The sequence below is a fragment of the Nyctereutes procyonoides genome, unplaced genomic scaffold (genome assembly GCF_905146905.1).
Source record: "Nyctereutes procyonoides isolate TBG_1078 unplaced genomic scaffold, NYPRO_anot_genome, whole genome shotgun sequence".
In the NCBI taxonomy this organism is placed as follows: Eukaryota; Metazoa; Chordata; class Mammalia; order Carnivora; family Canidae; genus Nyctereutes; species Nyctereutes procyonoides.
The window spans coordinates 12387771-12407813 of NW_026575134.1; the positions used below are offsets into that span (position 1 = coordinate 12387771).

Below are 20043 nucleotides of genomic sequence, written 5' to 3' on the forward strand. Positions count from 1 at the left end.
ATAGGGCAGCCTGGGTGGCTCAGCAGTTTAAGTGCCTGCCTTCAGCCCAGGGTGTGATCCTGGAGACCCGGGATCAAGTCCCACGTTGGGTTCCCTGCATGGAGCCTGCTTCTCCCTCTGCCTGTGTCTCTGCCTCTCTCTCTCTCTCTCTCATGAATGAATAAATAAAATCTAAAAAAAGAAAGCCTGAACATAGTTTGGAGCTCATCAATTTAAATGAACCATGTCCGAATACATGTCTTTGGAAACCCAAAGCGGAGGGGGACAGAAAGAGTCCATGTAGTTGAGACTGGAAGACTCAAGGCCTTTCTTCCACGGACCCTGTATGCGGATTGTATTTTAAGTGAGCGCTAAAATCTTCCAGAAATCTGGGCTAAGGAGAAAGAGCGAAACCCCAAACAGAACCATAAGCTGCCAAGCACCCACTGGGGAAGGAGGGCCTGATGAGGAGGGCGCTGGTCACCAGGGCTGCGCTGATGTGGTTTTTCACTGATCTGTCAAAAGTAACACAAACTCAGCTACACTTGCTCTTGTTTCCCCTCCAGGGAACACGCCGCGCAGCTAAGTGTGCAACTGAAAGCCATGCATGAGTTTCCAGATCTGAAAGGAAGGCTGGGAAGCATGAGGGATGAAGCAGACCTCTTACTGGAAGGTCTTCAGAGAGAAATCCACCTGCGCGCCCGAGCCCGTGACACGCGCATCGTGGGTAAGAGAGAAAATGCGCTTGGACTGTCCCTCGATGCCAAAGGCTGTGGCCCCCAGAGCACAATCCATTCGTGAGTTGCCCCCCACCCTGTGCACGGTGCCCGAGGCTTCAGGATGTGCAAACACACCCACTGAAGGGACTATGTGTACGTGACTATGTCAACTTCTCAAGTGTCGCGGATTTGGGTGCTGAGCCAGCAGTGACACTCCGAGAAAGGACACTCGATTCTTGCTGGCCAGGTTGCCACTTGAAAATTGTTCAGGGCGTGGAAGGTTCGCACTGCCGTCTAAGAATCCACGCGGCAGGTGGAGAGGGAGTGAGGAGTAGGCTGAGGACAGTGTCCATCTGGGTGGCAGCTGATGACTGCTCAGCCCCTCCCGGGGTCCCCTGGAGTCAGGCCCCCTGCTCTCCTGTCCAGGTCCTGGCATGTGGAACATGCCAGATAAAGGCAGTCTCTACCTTTTTTTCTGCTGGGGACTCCTGGCACTTTTGTGAGGCTTATGGACCCCTCCTAGAATGTTTTTAATTGTAATAAAATCACATTAGGGGCGCCCGGGGGGCTCAGTCGGTTAAGCACCTGACTCTTGATCCTCAGCTTGGATCTTGATCTCAGAGTTGTGAGTTCCAGCCCCTCATTGGACTCCATTCTGGGTGTGGAGCCTACTTTAAAGAAAATAAGTAAAAATTTTAAGAATAAATAAATGCAACAAAATCACATTATACTCTATTGCAGTATAGCTCAAAAAAAAAAAAGAAAGAAAGAAAGAAAAAGAAAATGCATCAGGGGTTACCCAAGCCAGGTAGGAGAAAGGAACACTGCTCCCAGGCTAATCCTTCCACACCCACCGCCCAACAGCAATTACTGAGCTTCCCCTGGATGCCTGACAGTGTGCAGGGCAGGGGAGATGGGGGGGTGGATGGCAAGTCCTTGCCCTGGATTACTCCAGGCTACTGGGGAGCACGGGCATGTAAACAGCCCCAAACAACGAAAAGACTGTATTGCAGCGTCTTCAAGCCACTTGGGGAACAGAGCACAGGGAACAGAATTCTTCCTGGGTTCACCGGGAAAGGCTCCAGGAAGTCGGTGACATTTGACTTGGACTTCACCAAATGAAGATACAATTTGCCAGATAAATAATGGCAGAAACTCATCCCGAGCAATTGGAAGGTGTGGTGGTCTCATGCCTGACTTTTGGTTGTGCAGAGAATAAAGATCAGGACTCTAGGCCTCTGGTTCCTAAAACATGGAGTTACAGTTGAAAGTCCTGCTACACTATCATTTGCAGTAAAACGTGCCGTATTACTTTCATGAATCTGTATTTTACTATAAATACAGAAAATATAGAGAAGTGCTCAAGAACATAGTTTCTAAGGGCCCCTGGGTGGCTCCGTGGTTGAGCGTCTACCTTTGGCTCAGGTTGTGATCCCGGGGTCCCAGGATCGAGTCCCACATCGGGCTCCCTGGGGAGCCTGCTTCTCTCTCTGCCTGTGTCTCTGCCTCTCTGTGTGTCTCTCATGAATAAATACATAAAATCTTTAAAAAAATAAAAAAGGAACATAGTTTTTAGAATCAAACCACCTGGTTTCAAATCTTGACTTTATCCTTCTGTCAGCAAGATCTCAGACAAATAACTTACCTCATGAGAGCCTCATTTTCTCACATGTAAAATGGGGGTGATCACGCTAACGCTAACTCAATGTTTTGTGAAGATTTGGAAAGAAAACTGACAGGAAGTACAGGCACATAGAAAGCACTCCACAAATGTGACCTATTGTCATGAGCCTCAATGTCACAGGTCAGCAAACTACAGTCCACTGGTAACTTTTACCCAGAGCCTGTTTTTATAAACGGCGTTTCACTAGGAGACACCCTCACCTCTTTGTTGACATCGCCTGTGGCTGCTCTCACTGTACAGGTTCAGACTTGAGAAGTTGTGACAGACATGCTGTGGCCGGCAAGCCTAACACATTTATTCTCTGGCCCTTTCCAGAGCAAATGTGTCAACTCGTGCTCCATATAATTAGGTAACCTTGGTTGGTTTGTCATCTTAGGGTTCATATAGGTAGTCATTAATACCAATTAATACCCAATTAATACATTTGTGGAACACTTTACAGTGTTTTTTTTTTTTAAGGATTTTATTTATTTATTCATGAGAGACACAGAGAGAGAGGCAGAGACACAGCCAGAGGGAGAAGCAGGCTCCCTATGGGGGAGCCTGACATGGGATTTGATCCCAGGACCCCAGGATCACGACCTGAGCCGAAGGCAGACACTCAACCACTGAGCCACCCAGGTGCCCCTACAATGTATTCTCATCTTATTTCACTTAGTCTTCACATGTTACAGATAAGCAAGCACAATCTAAGAGATTTAACCAGTTTGCTCAAGGACACAGCCAGACTCAAGGGTAAAGCCAACACTCAAACCCATGTCTGCGGACTTAAATCTCAATGCTCCGCATCTATTACATAGATCTCTGTTTCTCTCTATCCAATCCTTCCCCATTAAGTGTATGCAAGGAAGAGGAGGGTGAAATTTTGTATTGGTCGTTGAGACCAAGACATTAGTCAAAGTGGGAAATGATTGTCTTGATAACCAACATATAATTTCATTGGTTCTCACAAGACTTAATCTTACCTCAATTTGCATTCATGTAGATTCCTCAGAGAACATCAAGAAGCATTATCAGAGGTCATTATCTGCTGAAAAGAAAATTAATGAAGCCACTTCTATCATAAAAAACTCTGAAAAAATCAGGAATGACTTACTTACCATCTTTGATAGGCTAAGCTCAAAAGAAAACTCATCATTGGAAAAATTACAGCAGATTACGGTACCAGATATCCAAATATTGAACAAAAAGGTAAATATTCACGATGGTGTAGTAGAAGTGTTTGTGGTTTCTGCTTTCCATACAAACACCTTCAATTGTATTTCCTGCCTTGCATTTTATTTTTTATTTATACTTTATAAATGTGTAAATATATAACATATATAGAGATATGCTCTGTTATATAAGATATAAATAATATAAATAAATGTATTCATATATGCATTTTTTATTTTCTAAGTCAAAGTTTAAGAAAATTCAGGGTAAGACTGTGGCTTGATTTTATCATCTTATATTTATTCCTATTATTCGCTGTTTCCACGATGGTACAGATTATGGACATTCACTCCTACTGCTTCATTATAAATAAAGGGTAATTTTTATTTTAAAAACATGAAGTTAACATGCAAGAAATGCTAGGCATTTGACTGTTTTCTCCAGAAACTCTAAGCGTAAAAATGGCATTGACTGACACAACGCTGCCAACAAAAAATTCAGATATTTAATTATCTAGACACATTTACTGGGTTGCATCTGTGCGCTAAGCATGAACCACTGGTGAAGAAACACATATGCATAGAGCAGTGCTTTGCCTCAGAGAAGCGGGATAGTGTTAGCAAAAACTCTGCCTTTTCAACATAAATCATTTCTCCTGTGAGGTGTGTGGAGAACCAGGGGACATGCCGTGTGTGCTCTCATCCTGTGAAGGCCCCAGCTGTCACGACTTCCTGACCCTCTCAAGCAATGCCCTCCAGCAAGCTCAGGAAGCAGAGTCTGTGATTCAAAATTTGAGTGACCAGGTCCAGGGTTGGAAGAACCGTGTAAGTACGTCTCTCTTGTTTATTTGTAAATCTATAGCACTAAGAAGAAAAAAGCAAACTGAAAATTTTAAACCACCATTTAGCTTCTAGGCGAAAGGAGAGATTCTAGACATTAGGTTTTCTTATGTTGGGAAACATAGGATTAAAAATACAGATGTGGATTTATTTTTTTTAAGATTTTTTATCTATTTATTCATGAGAGACATAGAAAGAGAGAGAGACAGAGACACAGGCAGAGGGAGAAGCAGGCTCCATGCAGCGAGCCCGACGTGGGACTCAATCCTGGGTCTCCAGGATCACGCCCGGGTTGAGCCACCTGGGCTGCCCCAGATGTGGATTTAAATGTACATTTAGAAATACATGTGAATATTGACATTTTCTACTAATACATATTACATATGTGTGTAAATATATAATTTTATATATGTGTGTGTGGTGTGTGCATGTGTGTATTGAGAGAGAGAAGAGAAAGAACTCAAAATATATGTTTGTAGGACATAGACTCATGTGGATGTTTCTTTCACAGCAAACCCTACATAGAAATGTGAGATTCCTAGTCTCAAAGGTTTGAAAACTTTAGATTTCTCAAAGTAAACAATAACTTTTATAAATTCAAGGGTATATTTGAAATTCTATGGAATATACAAATTCTAATGTTAAAATTTAATTTAATGTATGCAAAAAGTGAATTAGTCAAAACAATTTTGAAAAAGAACAAAGTTGGGAGTTGTATACTACATGACTTTAAGACATTGCAAAGCTACAATAATCAGAGCTGTGTGGCTTTAGCATCAAAAGAGACAAAGACATTAAGGAAACAGATTGGAGATTTTAGAAATAAATTTAAAAATATATAATCAATTGATCTTTAACACACGTATACGAAAGAGGACTGATTTTTCTTGTCTTTTCAACAAATGGTACTTGAATAATTTGTTATCCACACGCAAAAAAATGAGCTCCAGTTCCTACTCCTTAACTCATATCATAAAAATAGAATTAATTCAAGATAGAATATAGATGTGAATGAAAAACCCAAAACTTTTAAATCAAGATCACAAAGATTTTTTCTCCTTTTCTCTTCCGGTGACTTTCAAGTTCCAAGAACAAAAAGGCATCCATATAAAGACTCAGAGACAAATGCTCCTAACAGCTTTACTTGTAAAAGCTCAAAATTGAACTTAACCCAGAGCTCTATGAACAGGTGAAAAGATAAATTATGCTATATCCATGCAATAGGTGAATCTCAAAATAATTACATTGAGTGAGAGAAGCCAAACAAAGGACAACACATTATAAGGTTCCATTTACATAAATGCCGAGAAAATGCAAACTAATCTATAGTGACAGAAAGTAGATCAGTAAGTGCCTGGAAATGGGGAGGGAGAGATGAGGGGAAGGGATTACCAGGGGGCAAGAGGATACTTCTGAGAGTGATGGATATGTTCATTATCTTGACTGGGCTAGTAGTTTTATAGATGTATGACTGTCTGGATATCTCAAATTGCATATTTAAATATGTACAGTTTACTGTATTTCAATGATACCTCAATAAAGCTGTTAAATTTAAAATTGTTTAAAATTTAATGTTAGAAAATATTTTAACAGGAAGACACCCTTATGCCTTGTACTCCTTCCTATGTTGTTAGACAAGATACAGCCGTTTTAATATTTAAGTACCTGATAACTGAGTCTCTAATAACTTTAAGCATTTTCACTTTTTTTTCCAGTCACATTGATAAATGAGAATAGTTTTTAACTGCCTCATTTTCTTTAGTTCTTTTTTGTGTGTGTATGTGTGAATACCTTCTATATTCACCTTGAAATGATGAATACAATATTAGGTATTCTGTGAATACACTGGATTACTCTGGATTACAAGGTGACGATGTGCCCTAGCTGGCTACATTTTTGACAATACACATGGAGTGTTTGATGAAGAAGAAAAATCTCTTAAAGAGCTGAATTTCTTTACCAATAATATGTTAGATATTACAGCAGTCAGCATTCCTGTTTGTAAGCACCCAAAACCAACTCCTGAAAAAAACGGTCTCTGAGTCAACAGGAGGATAGAGGGCCAAGCTTGGGAATGGGCTGAAAACCACAGCAAAGATATGTGTGCATATCTCCTGCACACACACTCACACGCATGCTTGCATGCACATGCACACGTAGTTTTCATTTATATATTATTCTTCTTTCTTTTGACAAATATTCATTGAGTGCCCACTATGTGCAAGACATTTATCTAGATGTGGGGAACACAAGTGTTTACACAACAAAAACAAATCCTGGCCCTGCATCCTGGTGTTTAAAACAATCCTTGATTGTTTACATAATTTTTAACTATCACACCTTACTGTCCCGTCTCAAAAAACCAGAAACATCACACCATTTAAATAAGCCCGTGTTAAGCTTTTACTTTTAGAAGATAGCCCCTGACGCAGGTTCTAGCAAAATCTGGCTTGATCAGCAGGTAAATGAAGAACTGGGAAGGATGGGGGCGGGGGTTTTCATGTAGATAAAATGGTGTGCTGTTTTCCTCTTGATTAGAAGGGGGAAGAGTGCCAGAAAAGATTGTGAGAGAATTCTCAGGAGTCAGTTGTGACAGAAGATGGATTGCAGAGAGATGTTTTAAGAGTGAAGTAATTTAGCAATCTCTCTTTCTGAATACAGCATCGACCAATTGACACAGATTTCATCTCTATGTTTGCCTGTCCAGAGTATTTATTTCCAGAATTCTTGCTTTATTTCTATGTGTTCTTACCCACTAACCATTTTAGTGACTTTTTAAATCGAGATAGATATAATTAACATAGAACATTGTACTAGTTTTAGGGGCACATAGTTTGATAGTTGTCTATATCGTCAAATGGTAAGCACAAGAAGTTTGGTCAACATCCATCACCTCACATAGCTACATTATTAGCTTGGGACGGGAACTTTTCAGATCCCTCTTAGCTACTGCTAACCACTTTTAGGTCTTCCAAGTTCCAGAAAATTAAAGAACGACTCTCAAAAAATTGAAGACACATATTTTTAATCATGTAAATATTTCTTTTTTGTTTCATCGTTTGCCAATGACTGCAATTAAATCCTTTTCTACAAAATCTATAGGGCTCAAATTAAGCTGGTTCCTTTTGTGGGAAAATAAAGGGAGATTTTTTTCTTTTCCTAATTGTGTTTGATCCTAATTAGCCCTACTTCTGTCACAATTAATTTGTTCCATACAGCTCAACTTGTTGGTGATATCGTCCTATTGCTTTCTGGTTTTTTTCTCTTTCTCTAATTTGTTGGAATCTCAAGAAAAGCCCACGAATTTTCTCAAATCGCGTAATTAAGAATTTGCACTTCTAGAGGGCAAGCCTTTAGATCTATCATTCCTCCACCAAGTGTACAAAGCATCTGGAATTTATCTTTGTAGGCTGCTCCAAGTTCAAACTCGTTATTAAAAGGAGGAATGCTTTCTTTTTAGCTTTCAAAGAAAGAACATTACTTGAATTTGAGGGATGTCAAGAAGAGTAATTATTTTAACTTACATAAAAGGAAATGCTCTTAACTTGTTAAGTGTAATGACCACTGTAAGTAGTCCTAAGTAATTTGCTGATGCTATAGAAGGCTAAAGTCTCATTAAAACAGAATTTGTATTTTACATTTGTATCAGGAAAAGTCATTAGCACTAGGTCAATATTGTTTTCAAATAATAATTTTGATCGTGAATAATGTTTGAAAAGATAAATGCACATTATTTTTTAAAGGTTTTATATTTTAAGTTATCTCTACACCCAATGTGGGGCTCGAACTCACAACCCCAGGATCAAGAGTCACATGCTTCACTGACTGAGCCAGCCAGGAGCCACAAGATAAACTCACGTTAAGAAAGCATGATAATGAAGACAAATAATATCATCACCTTTTAAAGGAATCCCTTAAAATGAATCTTTTGTTTAATTATCTGTACTCCCATTTTGTTTTTAGTGAGTTTCATTTGGTCCAGCTAAGTAATTAAACATCACACAATGTGCCTACTTGTGTGTTTTTCCTCATTGTTATTTTTTTTCTTATTCCAGCTCAAAAATGTAAGTAAACTGGCAGAGGTCTCCAAAAACAATGCCTTACAACTAAGCGAGAAACTGAGGAATATGAAAAACCAAAGTGAATCTGAGAAAGAGAAAATGAGTCTTTTAATCAAAAAGCTGAAAAAGTTTTTGTCAGGTAATTAGAAAACTTTATTAGGACTAGTTTTGGTTTCTTTTTCTTTGCTTTTTTCTTTTTTACAATGTATACTCCAACAGCACAACCAATCCCAAATTACATTAAGTGGAAACAAAATGCCTAAATCAGAAATGTGATGTACCACTTGATTTAAAAATTTTTAATGAAAATAATCCCCAAATATTAACTCTGTATCTTTCTATCTATTATCTATCTATCTATATCTTTGTATGAGATCAATTTAGTAAAAAAATGCTAGAATTTAGTTAAAATTTCAAACAAATGAACTTGGTGCTTAAAGTTATGTGTGTGTGTGTGTGTGTGTGTGTGTGTTTAAAAAAAAAAACCTAACATGATGATTCTATCATATGCTCTAATGTTAGTATTCCATGGTTTCCTCTGCTGACAAGGTATATCTGAGATCAAGGCATGCCAGATTTTGATTACTATATCAAATACTATAGTGAGTTGATATCTAAAATATCGATTATTGCTATTATTATGGACTATTTTCCAAGTTACATATTGGTTCTCTGTGGTTGACTAAAAGGAGCAATTTGATGATGATGATGATGATTGTAATTATGACATTATCCTTCATTGTACTCTATTTTTGGAGAAGTTCATTTTATTTTATTTAAGAGGTTTATTTTAAACTATAGAGAATTATGACTTGGAGATTAAAAAAAAATCAAATAGTACTTCTGGAAATTGACCTGAAACCTCACTCTCTGCAAATAATGCATCCTGGGTACAACACTATACAGAATTAATCTTGAGAGGCTTTCTTCTCCATCACCATCTTCCAGATTCAGTAACTTAACGCTTCGCACATGAATCAGCTGACAATTGGGATGTCTGTTACCATCTTTGCAACCACTTTGTGAATCTGTTTAATATTTGTAAGAGACCCCTGTGGCCGTTTTTTCCATAACCATGTTTCTAGATATTGTTTCAGCAGCACTAGTCCTGATTTTTGAAATAAGAACAAAATGAGAAAAAAAAAAGAACAAAATGAGGCAGTACAAATAATCAATAAAAATGACCAAAATAATCAGTAAAAATGAATGGGGTGGGATCAGCCTACTGAATGTTTTATGTATTCAAAAGCAAATTTTCAGTGAGTTAGCTGGATGGATTGGTATCGGCTAGACACAGATGCAGGAACTGGTTGGATTGAGGAACACATTAGCTGCAGGTACGGGTCGATTCAGGCACCAAAGCCAAACCAAAGCCAAACTGCCAGACCAGTAGCACAAAATGGCACGATACACTTCTGGGGCCCAGGGATGGTTCAGAAGGCAAAGTCCACTGCTTTCCATCTCATTCACTGGGTCTTGGAGCCAATTCCCTTATCAGTCTAATTTCTCATACATCTCTAATAAAAAAAAGTTTACTTAATTATCCAAAGGAATCTATAAAAAAGAGCAAATCTGTGTCTAGATTATTACAACGAATATTAGACTAGGCATAGGGAAAAATCCTATTCCATAAAACAAACGTCTCTGGTCTGGACCCCAAGACCCTTGGTCACCAGGAAAGCAGTACCCTTACTCACCAATTTCTTTTCCTCTATCCTTCCCATAAAGCCCAAATAAAGGTATTATTAAATTGTATGGTGGCTAGACTATTCAGCTCTTCTGAATATTTTCTAATATTCTAATATTTTCTTTGTGGCCTGAATTCCCATGAACAAAGTAATGTGTCACTTCTCCTGAAAGCCCCGTATAAGGGATGCCTGGGTGGCTCAGGTCATGATCCCAGGGTCCTGGGATTGAGGCCAGCATTAGGCTCCCCATGGGAAGCTTGTTTCTCCCTCTGCCTATGTCTCTGCCTCTCTCTGTGTGTCTCTAATGAATAAATAAATAAAATTTTTAAAAACAAAAAGAAAGTCCCATATAAAAATTTTGAATTTATGATCTCATAACAAATGCCAATAAATGTTTGGTGACAAATCTGTGGTTCAATTAAATTCACTTTTTATTAGGACTTTTTTATAAAATTAAATACTATTTGTTTCAAGAGTCAACTTCCAAGTAGAGTACATTCTGTGTAAAGCATGCTTCTAATTTACTCACAAAAAAAAAAACTTGTTTCCTTTTTTTTTTTTTTTTTCAAAAACATGACAGGAAATAAAATGTTCTTTTTATATTAAACAAAACAGCTAAAGTGAAGATGATTACCAAAAGGATATATACTCACAGCGTGTCAACCAAATGCTAAAAGCCATCTGTGGTGACCACGGCCTCCTAGGAACTCCGAGTTCCTAGGCCTCACAGTTAGAGGCCCCTGAGCTCCAGGAGCTGAGCTCCCCGCCTTTTGGGACTTCGCCCCCCCCACACTATTTAAACTCCACTCTCCTGCCAACAGTGATCTGGGTGCTGCTTCTTGCTGCACCCAACCTTTGGCTCCTGGGTTCACTCAGTTTGGAATGCCTTTCCCCCCACCTTCACCCCACATTTCCACAGGTTTAATTTCTGCTGACCTCCAGGCTCAATTTATGTGCCTTTCTGAGGTTCTTCCTGAAATATTTTCTTCTCCCTGTGGATCCCCTATCATTTGGTTTTCTATTTAACATTTTCTATTCTTATATGATCAGTATTCCTAAGGAATGGCTTATATTCCCTCCTGGATGGTCAACTCCTTGAGGATTAGATCTCCAACTCCCTGCCCAGGATTTAGTGTTACACCTCCGTAGGGAGCCAGAGAGTCACCAAGTGTCATCACCCCAAACCCTAACGATCTTCTTCTTCAATTCTTCTTCAGCGATCCTGCTTCAATTCTCAGGGAAGGCCAATTTTATTTTCCTGGAAAGCAGGGCAAGGGGTGTATTTAACAGTTTCCTTGTGACACATTGTCCATCCGGCCCTTTACTCTGGGTGGTCGCCTTCCCTTCTCAAAACAGGACTCGGAGGGGCAGCATCAGATAGAGTGGCCCGTTTAGACAGATGAGCGACAGCTGTGAGCCTTTTTTGATGTCCCGCAGGATCAGAATCAAGTTTTGTCGAGTCCCAACCTGGTGCTTCCCCACGGTCTCATTCATCATATTGGAATCTTCATGACAGGTGTCTAACCGCTTTAATTGCATTTGAATTCATATGTAAGGACTTAGGAGGACGTTTCGCAGAGCATAGACAATGTCCCACGTCTGTAGGTTTTCAGCTCTCCAACAAGTGTTTGTGCAGCATGTAGTCAGCACTACACGAATGGTGGTTCTTCAGAGAAGGGACCACTGAGGGTGAAGAGGACCCTACGGGACGTAGACAATCGAACCCTGGTGTTCTAGGGACACAGAATCAGGTGCACGTACCTTTTGCCTAGACTTTGCGGTGGTTGTGTTTACAAGATACGGTGTTTAACCAGGAGGCACGATGACCTAAAACCACCTTCCAATTTCAGAGGAAAACGTGCCTCCAGAGGACATAGAGAAGGTTGCAGATCGCGTACTTGACGTCCACCTACCAACGACATCACAAAATCTAACCAGTGAACTTGACAAAATACAGAAGGTGATGCAGCTCTGTGAGGACTACAGGACAGATGAGGACAGGCTGCGCAAAGCGGTCGATGGAGCCCCAAAGCTTTTGTTAAAGGCAAAGGGAGCCGAGTAAGTACAGTGTGAATATTCTCACCTTGCTCTCCCAGGCCATCTGCTAACAGGCCATTTGAAAAATAGTTGTGTGACAAGCTATTTAATGTTCAAATGAAATTACCCCCCAGTAGCTCAGTCCCAAAGGAAGGGGGGGGCAAGCTGTCTACAGGGGTCTCAGGAAGCCAGGGGATTGCGAGGCAAGGAGTTGGGATGCTTATTTCCCACCTGCTATAGACTTGGAACGCCTTTCAAGTGGCCTGTTCCCTCTTTAGACCAATCGGTGCCATATACCAGCATAGACTTAACACGTGGTAGGAATACTGGTGTGTTTTCCCTTTCTTGTTTACCTAAGTCTGGTACTTTCTAAATTTACCATAATAGTATTTTGAGGACCTGAATTTTTTCTTAAAAAGTCTACACTAAAAAGATATGATGGTGAGGAATAGAAGAAACGAACAGGAATGACACAGGAGTGAAATTATAGATACGGTACATAGAGTTCATGAACTCTTGCTTCCTTCTGGCCTTGTGGACTTAGCCAAGCAAACCAGAAGAAGCATCTTGGTTGGTGTTTTTAGGAGCACGGGGGTGCTGGGGGTCAGAGTTGTGGGATCAGTTGGATGGTGGTGACATCACCATGTCAGGGCGCCCAGCAGCTGAGACCTTAGCTGCCAGCACTGTGTCCTGACGCACTTGTGTGCATGCAGCGTTCCAGACTCCTCTGTAGGCCCACTCCCTTCCCGTTGTACTACTTCTAACCAGGAAGAGTAAGTAACTGCAGGGTGATCACACAGCTATTAAAAAATGATGCTGGGGGCAGCCTGGGTGGCTCAGCGGTTGAGCACCTGCCTTCAGCCCAGGGCGCGATCCTGGAGACTTGGGATCGAGTCCCGCATCGGGCTCCCTGCATGGAGCTTGCTTCTCCCTCTGCCTGTGTCTCTGCCTCTCTCTCTCTCTCTCTCTTTCTCTCTCTGTCTCTCATGAATGAATAAATAAAATCTTTAAAAATTCTATTAGAAAAAATGATGCTGGGGAAGGATTCTTAATAACACACAGAGATTCTTCAAGGATAATGTTACTGCTAATCTGTTAAGGTGACAGATTATAAGTAGAAGAAGATCTCCGTCACGGAAAGAAAAAAAGTTGTAGGACAAAAATGCTAGAATGTGCTGAAATCTTAAGAGGTGGTAGGATTAGTGGTAGATTTTTCCCTTCCTGATACATTTCTTTCTTTTTTGTGTGTTGCTGCCTCCTCCTCCTCCTCCCCACCCCTCCTTTTCTCTTCCTCCCCTTTTCCTTCTTCTCCTTCTCTTTCTCCTTCTTCTATGTTTTGGTATTCTCCCAATTTACTCTAAAAGCAGCTACATTGAAAATCTAAAGAAAATCTAAAGGAAAAAGAATACAGTACAAAGATATGGTGAGGGGTGTTATGAGAAAGGAAATTTCCTGAACCCCTCCCATAACTGTAGAGAAAGAAGCATAGAAAGAGAAGCTCACATATGATATGGTTCGGCCATAGGATATTCGAGAAAAGCCGTAACTGTGGAGACGGTAAAAAGGGTCAGTAGTGGGGGCACCTGGGTGGCTCAGAGGTTGAGCATCTGCCTTCGGCCCAGGGCATGATCCCGGGGTCCTGGGATCGAGTCCTGCATCAGGCTTCTTGCATGGAGCCTGCTTCTCCCTCTGCCTGTGCCTCTGCCTCTCTATGTCTCTCATGAATAAATAAATTAAATTAAAAAAAAATCAGTAGTGGCCAGGGCTTGAGTGGAGGGATGAGTGAATAGGTGGAGCAGAGAGAAATTTTAGAACCGTCAAAATACTCTGTGTGATACTAGAATGATGGGCATGTCATTAGACATTTGTCCAAACTCACATAACGAACACCACCAAGAGTGAACCCTAACGTACACTCTGGACTTCGGTGTTTATGATGGTCGATGTAGGCTTATCAACGCTAACAAACCATCCCATCTGGCAGGGGTGTTGATAACTGGGGAGGCCGTGCGTTGCAGGGGTGGGGGGCAGGGAGTATAAGGGAACTCTACATCTTCTGCTCCTTTTTGCTGTGAACCTAAAACGGCTCTTTAAAAAACAAAACAAAACCCCAGCCTCTTTTATTTAAAGATTTTATTTACTTATTCATGAGAGACACAGAGAGAGAGGCAGAGACACAGGCAGAGGGAGAAGCAGGCTCTCTGCAGGGAGCCCGATGTGGGACTCGATCCTGGGTCTCCAGGATCACACCCTGGGCTGAAGGTGGCACTAAACCACTGAGCCCCCCCCCCCCCGCCTGGCTACCCAACACTTTTTTTTAATAGGCCACTTGTTTATTTTTTATTATTATTTTTTAATATTTTTTAAATATTTTATTTATTCATGAGAGACACACAGAGAGGGAGAGAGAGAGGCAGAGACACAGGCAGAGGGAGAAGCAGGCTCCACGCAGGGAGCCCGACGTGGGATTCGATCTCAGGGCCCCAGGATCATGCCCTGGGCCAAAGGCAGGCGCTAAACCGCTGAGCCACCCAGGGATCCTTTCTTAAAAAGCCAAAGAGAGATGCCACCAGGAGGAGAGGTAGGGTTGCATGGGAAAGGGGATGTTTTGCAACGAAGCAGGTTTTGCTCCTCCACACGCACTTCTGATTACGCCCCTGCAAAGGCCTATCTGATAGTTCACTCACTGGGTACATTCTTCCAAAAGTGGTTTTGAGCCCGCAGATCTGAGGATCTGGTGAATGTTGACTTGAGGTGAGCAAATTTCTGTAAAATAGACAATCTCTTGGAATGCTTGTGATTTTAACCTCGGCCTGGGCCCCTGGCAGCTAGAATGTCAGCCGAGCTTACATAAACCTGAATAAACACAGCCTGGAAACGCAGGGCTTTGGGTTCTCTTTGCTCTCTGCGGAGCCTCTTAACTATCCCACCCCCACTCCGGTAAGGATTTAGAGAGTGTTGCTTAAGTGTGAGAAATGAGGGAACTGGAATTGGCTGAGGATGGTTATTTTGTTCAGAGCTCGCCAGTGACGGTCCTGAGGCCTCTCTGGTTATGACAAATTAAGAATAAATAAGACCTGTATTATTGATTTCCATATCTGGCGAAATCTGTATCTACTTGATATGCATATATATGCGTTGTTGTTGGGATTTAAACATACCTCTTCCTCAAAATAAAGATTTCAGCACTTTGCCTTGCTTCAGAGTAATTTACATTTACTTTATAAATAATTCAGCCAAGTTTTCTCGTGGAGCCAAATGAACTCCCAAGGTGAAACAAATGAATAATTGTATATTTATCTGATCTGACATGTTAATATCCTACCTTAGAGAAGCAGCAAATGTTCTATTAAATCTTGACAAAACGTTGAATAAATTGCAACAAGTTCAAGTCACCCAAGGACGGATAAATACCACCATCACGCAGCTGACTGCGGAGATAACAAAAATTAAAAAGAACGTACTGCAGGTATTTATCTTCTTTGAAACTAATCTGAAAAAGATTTTGAATGTGGAGACAGCCTGGTTTTTCTGTGTGCCAATGTCATGCTTGCCTGACCTGTCTAATGGGATGATTATAGGATAAAATGACACAGCGGTGGTATTGTGCATTTAATTGATGTTCCCAGAGCTCTCAGGGCCTCACTTCATCATTGTCGACCCCCTCCTGGGGACGAAGCAGGTGCTACTATCGGCCTGTACAGGAGGAAACTGAGCCTGGAGGAGGTTAAGTGACTTGCCTAAGGTCACACAGCTAATTAAAGGTAGAGTTGAGGAGGGAGTTTAACCCTTCCAACTCCAGGGAAAGTAAAAGACTTGTCACAGCTCACAAGGCAAAGAAACGAAGTTCATTGTTGCCAGGTTTCTGTAACTGCCAGGTTTTGTGTGAAATCTCATCAGAGTATCTTAAGACTGAAAGGATCTCTTACCCAAAAGAAAGCATTCCACCCAGAGCTCGGTGGGAGCCAGGCCATGGTTTAACCCACATAAGGGATCCCAGAGAGGAAGTCTGGCAGTTGGAGGATGGGTCGGGACCTGGTCCCAAGCTGTGTGAAGTGGCTTCCTCCAAGGCTGCATCCTCCAGTCCATCCCCTTCCCCAGAGAATGCCAGCGCCTCAGTCTCTGTTCTTCAGCCAGGTTTTCTGGATCTAAATATATGCATTTTGAAAAGAAAAGGAGAAAGTGATAGAACATGAAGCAGTGCACCAGGAAATAAAAGGGCCATATGTGAACAGGTTGCAAATATAGGGTAGCAAAGGAAACAAAAAACAAAGAAGACCTCCAGGTTTTCCCCTTCGACGCATAGATGCTAGAACAGGGCAGGGCAAAATATAGCCCAGAGGCCAAATGGGTGCAGTAACTTCTTTTAATCCACAATCATAAAAGCTTTATTAGAATATAGCCACATGTTGTCTGTGGCTGCTTTTGCACTACGGGGGCGCAGAGCTGAGTAGTTGCAATAGAGACTTCATGGGCCACAGAGTATAAAACCTTTACTATCTGGTCCTTTGCAGAGAAAGTTTATAGATTTGTGCTCTAGAAAAGACTTCGTCATATGTCCAAGGGCACAAGAAGGTTTTCAATTTTTTTAAATTTCTAAAATACGGTATACGTAGGGCTCCCAAGGAACCCTCCTAGTAGAAAAAAAGCCCAAAAATGTTGGCTAGGATATTTTTTAAAAATTTTAATACATAGCAGAATTAGTAAGAAATGGAAGAAATTTTCAGAGGCCAACAATGGCGGGGGAAGTATGAATCTGGAGAGGCATTAAAACAGGAACCTGACAGCAGGCAAAGGGTATCCACCAATCCCTGGTGTGTGAGAGCTGTTGGTTTTAATGCTCGCCATGCATAAGAGACAGAAAACAAAGCCCACAAATGGAGAGATTAAGACCCCTGCCTGGAAAGGCAAAATCCTCAATGAAATGTTCAACAACTCCTCCTCCTCCTCCTACACACACACACACACACACACACACACACACACACACACACACGAGGGGAGGTGCAGGTGCACCTCACTTGTGAGATTCTTCACTAAACATCGCTAACCGCAAGCTGGCTTACTTGAGTTCGAGGATAGAAGTCACACCACCTGTGTGGCCCCAACAACCCAAGCCAAAAATGTTACTTAAGGAGGTCCTGGCAGATAGATGCCTGCCAGAGGCAAACAGAAATCCCCTCCAAAGGAATGCACCTCAAAACCAAGCCTCTAAGATGCCTCCCCAAACCCATAAAAGAACAAATTGCCTCAAGCAAGAGTCATCAGAAACGGTAAAACGACAGAATCAGAATGCAAGAGGCTGCGGATCTGTTACTGGATGTAGAGTACAAATTCAGAACGTTCATTATGCTCACAAAAATCAAAGAAGGGACGAAGCTATGGCCAAAGAACAAGATACAAGAGCTAACGGCTGACCAGACAGATCTGACTTCTAGATGTGACAAACAGAATCATGGAAATAAGAAACAAGCATAAGGCGTTCATTGTTGTTCTGTGGATGCAGGAGCCACCTGCATGAGCTGGAGAATAGAAATGTAAACTATGTTCAAACAATGGAATGCTTTAAGTTGCTAAAAGTGAATAAACAGCCATGCAAATTAGTCAAGAACTGTAGGAGCATAATTTTGAATTACGATTCAAGTTGCAGAAATACACAGTAGCATATATTTGTGCAAAGTTGGAAAAAACACCGAAAAAAAAAAAGAAAAGAAAAAAACACCGCATGTGTTAGAAATACTGTGGAGTATAGCAAAAAAGCATGTAGAAGCACATGGAATGACAAATCTTCGATTCAGGGTAGTGGTTTTACCTTCACAGGGTGAGGGCGTGTGAGGGGAGCCTTAGCTCACTGGCCGAGCGCATGGGTACGTGTCACATTTGCTTTTGCATCCTCGTGTGGGTCTGAAATATTTTATTACAATGTGGTTTTTAATGGAAGAGGGAAAAAAATGGAAGGAATGATTTACTTTCTGCTCGCACCTAGCTTATTTCCCCAGGGGTAATTATGTCATTTGTCTTCTTGTTGTTTGTTACATGAAGACACTTTCTCCTCTCTGCTCTTTAAATCAACAACAGGCTGAAAAGGAAGCCAAGGACTCGAAGAATGTGCTGGACTTAGCAAAGCAGCCTTCAGAGCTGGAGGATGGGCTTTCCCGGCTGCGGACCACGTTGCAAAGGACTGGAGAGCGAGCCACCCGGGTGACAGCTCAGGCTGCATGGGCCCAACGCCAGGCCGGGGGCCTGGAGCAGGTCACTAAGTGCCACCCCCACCCCCCAGCCCCGGTCCCTCCAAGGGCAGACACACGGAGCTGCTTTACCAGCAGTCCCGTTCATGCTGGAGTGTGCTCATGGCCTGTGTTACTAGGGATCCCCAAGAGCACAACGTCTCTTCTGGAGCAGAGGGCTGTCTCCAGGGAAGACGGAAGGCCTTTGACCAAGTTGGGACGGGGTGCTTCCTCCCCGACCAGAGTAGATCCCTCCTGGGAACTATGGAGTGGTATCCTCGGCAAACCTTTCTTCTAGACGGTCTATCTTGGGAGTGGTTACCCTTGACGCTAGTTGGGGCACATCCCCTATAATGAAAAACGAGGAGAGAAAGTCACCTGCCAAAGAGAATAGGTCAAGTTACAGAAGTCCGGGTGAGTTCATGAAACTGTTGCAGGAAAATACCCGGTTCATCCGGATTGCTGAAAGAAGCTATCAACTCATTTTCCTAGCAGGCATCTCTGGTTGGTTGCGTTCATATAGTAGCAAAAGAAAAAGGTTTGAGTGTTTTTACAATGAGTCCGTTCTCTTGCTTTTCTTTTTTTTTTTCTTTCTTTTTTTTAAATATTTTATTTATTTATTCATGGGAGACACACAGAGAGAGTCAGAGACACAGGCAGCGGGAGAAACAGGCTCCAAGCAGAGAGCCTGACGTGGGACTTGATCCCAGGTCTCCAGGATCAGGCCCTGGGCTGAAGGCGGCGCTAAACCGCTGAGCCACCGGGGCTGCCCTCTCTTGCTTTTCATTCCTAAAACGCACTGGTTCATTTCCATGGACTTGGGAGTTGAGCACATTCTCTATGGAACAGGGGTTGGGAGGTTGGGATGGGTACTCCCCACCCACCCTCTCCCCATTTCCCTTCCTGGGCTTCACTCAGCTGTTCCACGTCCTAGGCTGTCCCAGGCCCACCCCTGAGATTTGCATTCTCAGGCCGAGGGAGCTCTTCAGACTAACACTTGTACTCCCCCCGCCCCCCATCCTTGTGCTCCTTGCACCTAAAGCTTCAGCGTCCACTCTGCCCTTTGTCCTGCCCTGGTAGCTGTCCCACCCGGCTGAGCCCAAGACTTGTCAAGGGCAGGATGGCCTCAGTATGGCATCTCTCACCTTAAGTAGTTTGGGACACACAACTGGTGCCCCATGACTAACTGCCTTCACACGGAATCACGACCGCTAGGGCTATTTTACAACAAAGCGATTTTATTTTTAATCAAAGCTGAGATTCTTTCCAGAAAAAAGAAATGCAAATAAAAGTCCTGTTGGAAGGACCAGGGTTAACCCAAGCGTATTGACTGGATCACGGTGTCCTCTTGCTCCTTTGATGAACAGTATCGGGCAACTATCATGCATGGCCACATGCTTTATAAATATTTTCTGGTGATGGGAGCGCTGCTGTCTTACAGGAGTTTGCAGAGCTGAAAAACCAATATGCTGTTCTTCAACGTAAGACCAGCGCTATGGGACTAACCAAGGCGACGTGGGAAAGAGTGGAACGGCTAAAAGACGTGGCAGGGAAACTGGCCGAGGATACAGAGGACAAGATAAGAAGAATAGCAGGTAATCTCTTCTTTTCTTCCCACTTTATGGAGGTAGAGGTGACAGGGGAAAGTGTGTAC

The 20043-nt window shown here is 42.2% G+C and overlaps 1 protein-coding gene across 1 annotated transcript in view; it reads left to right on the forward strand.

The window, feature by feature from the left end:
• Positions 1-20043, forward strand: part of LAMB4 (laminin subunit beta 4) — a 102035-nt gene that overhangs the window by 75281 nt on the left and 6711 nt on the right. The window contains 8 exon segments of the mRNA XM_055301043.1: positions 546-706; positions 3368-3573; positions 4200-4361; positions 8432-8576; positions 11976-12183; positions 15493-15631; positions 18241-18414; positions 19831-19984. Coding sequence (XP_055157018.1) covers positions 546-706; positions 3368-3573; positions 4200-4361; positions 8432-8576; positions 11976-12183; positions 15493-15631; positions 18241-18414; positions 19831-19984 — 1349 coding nt within the window.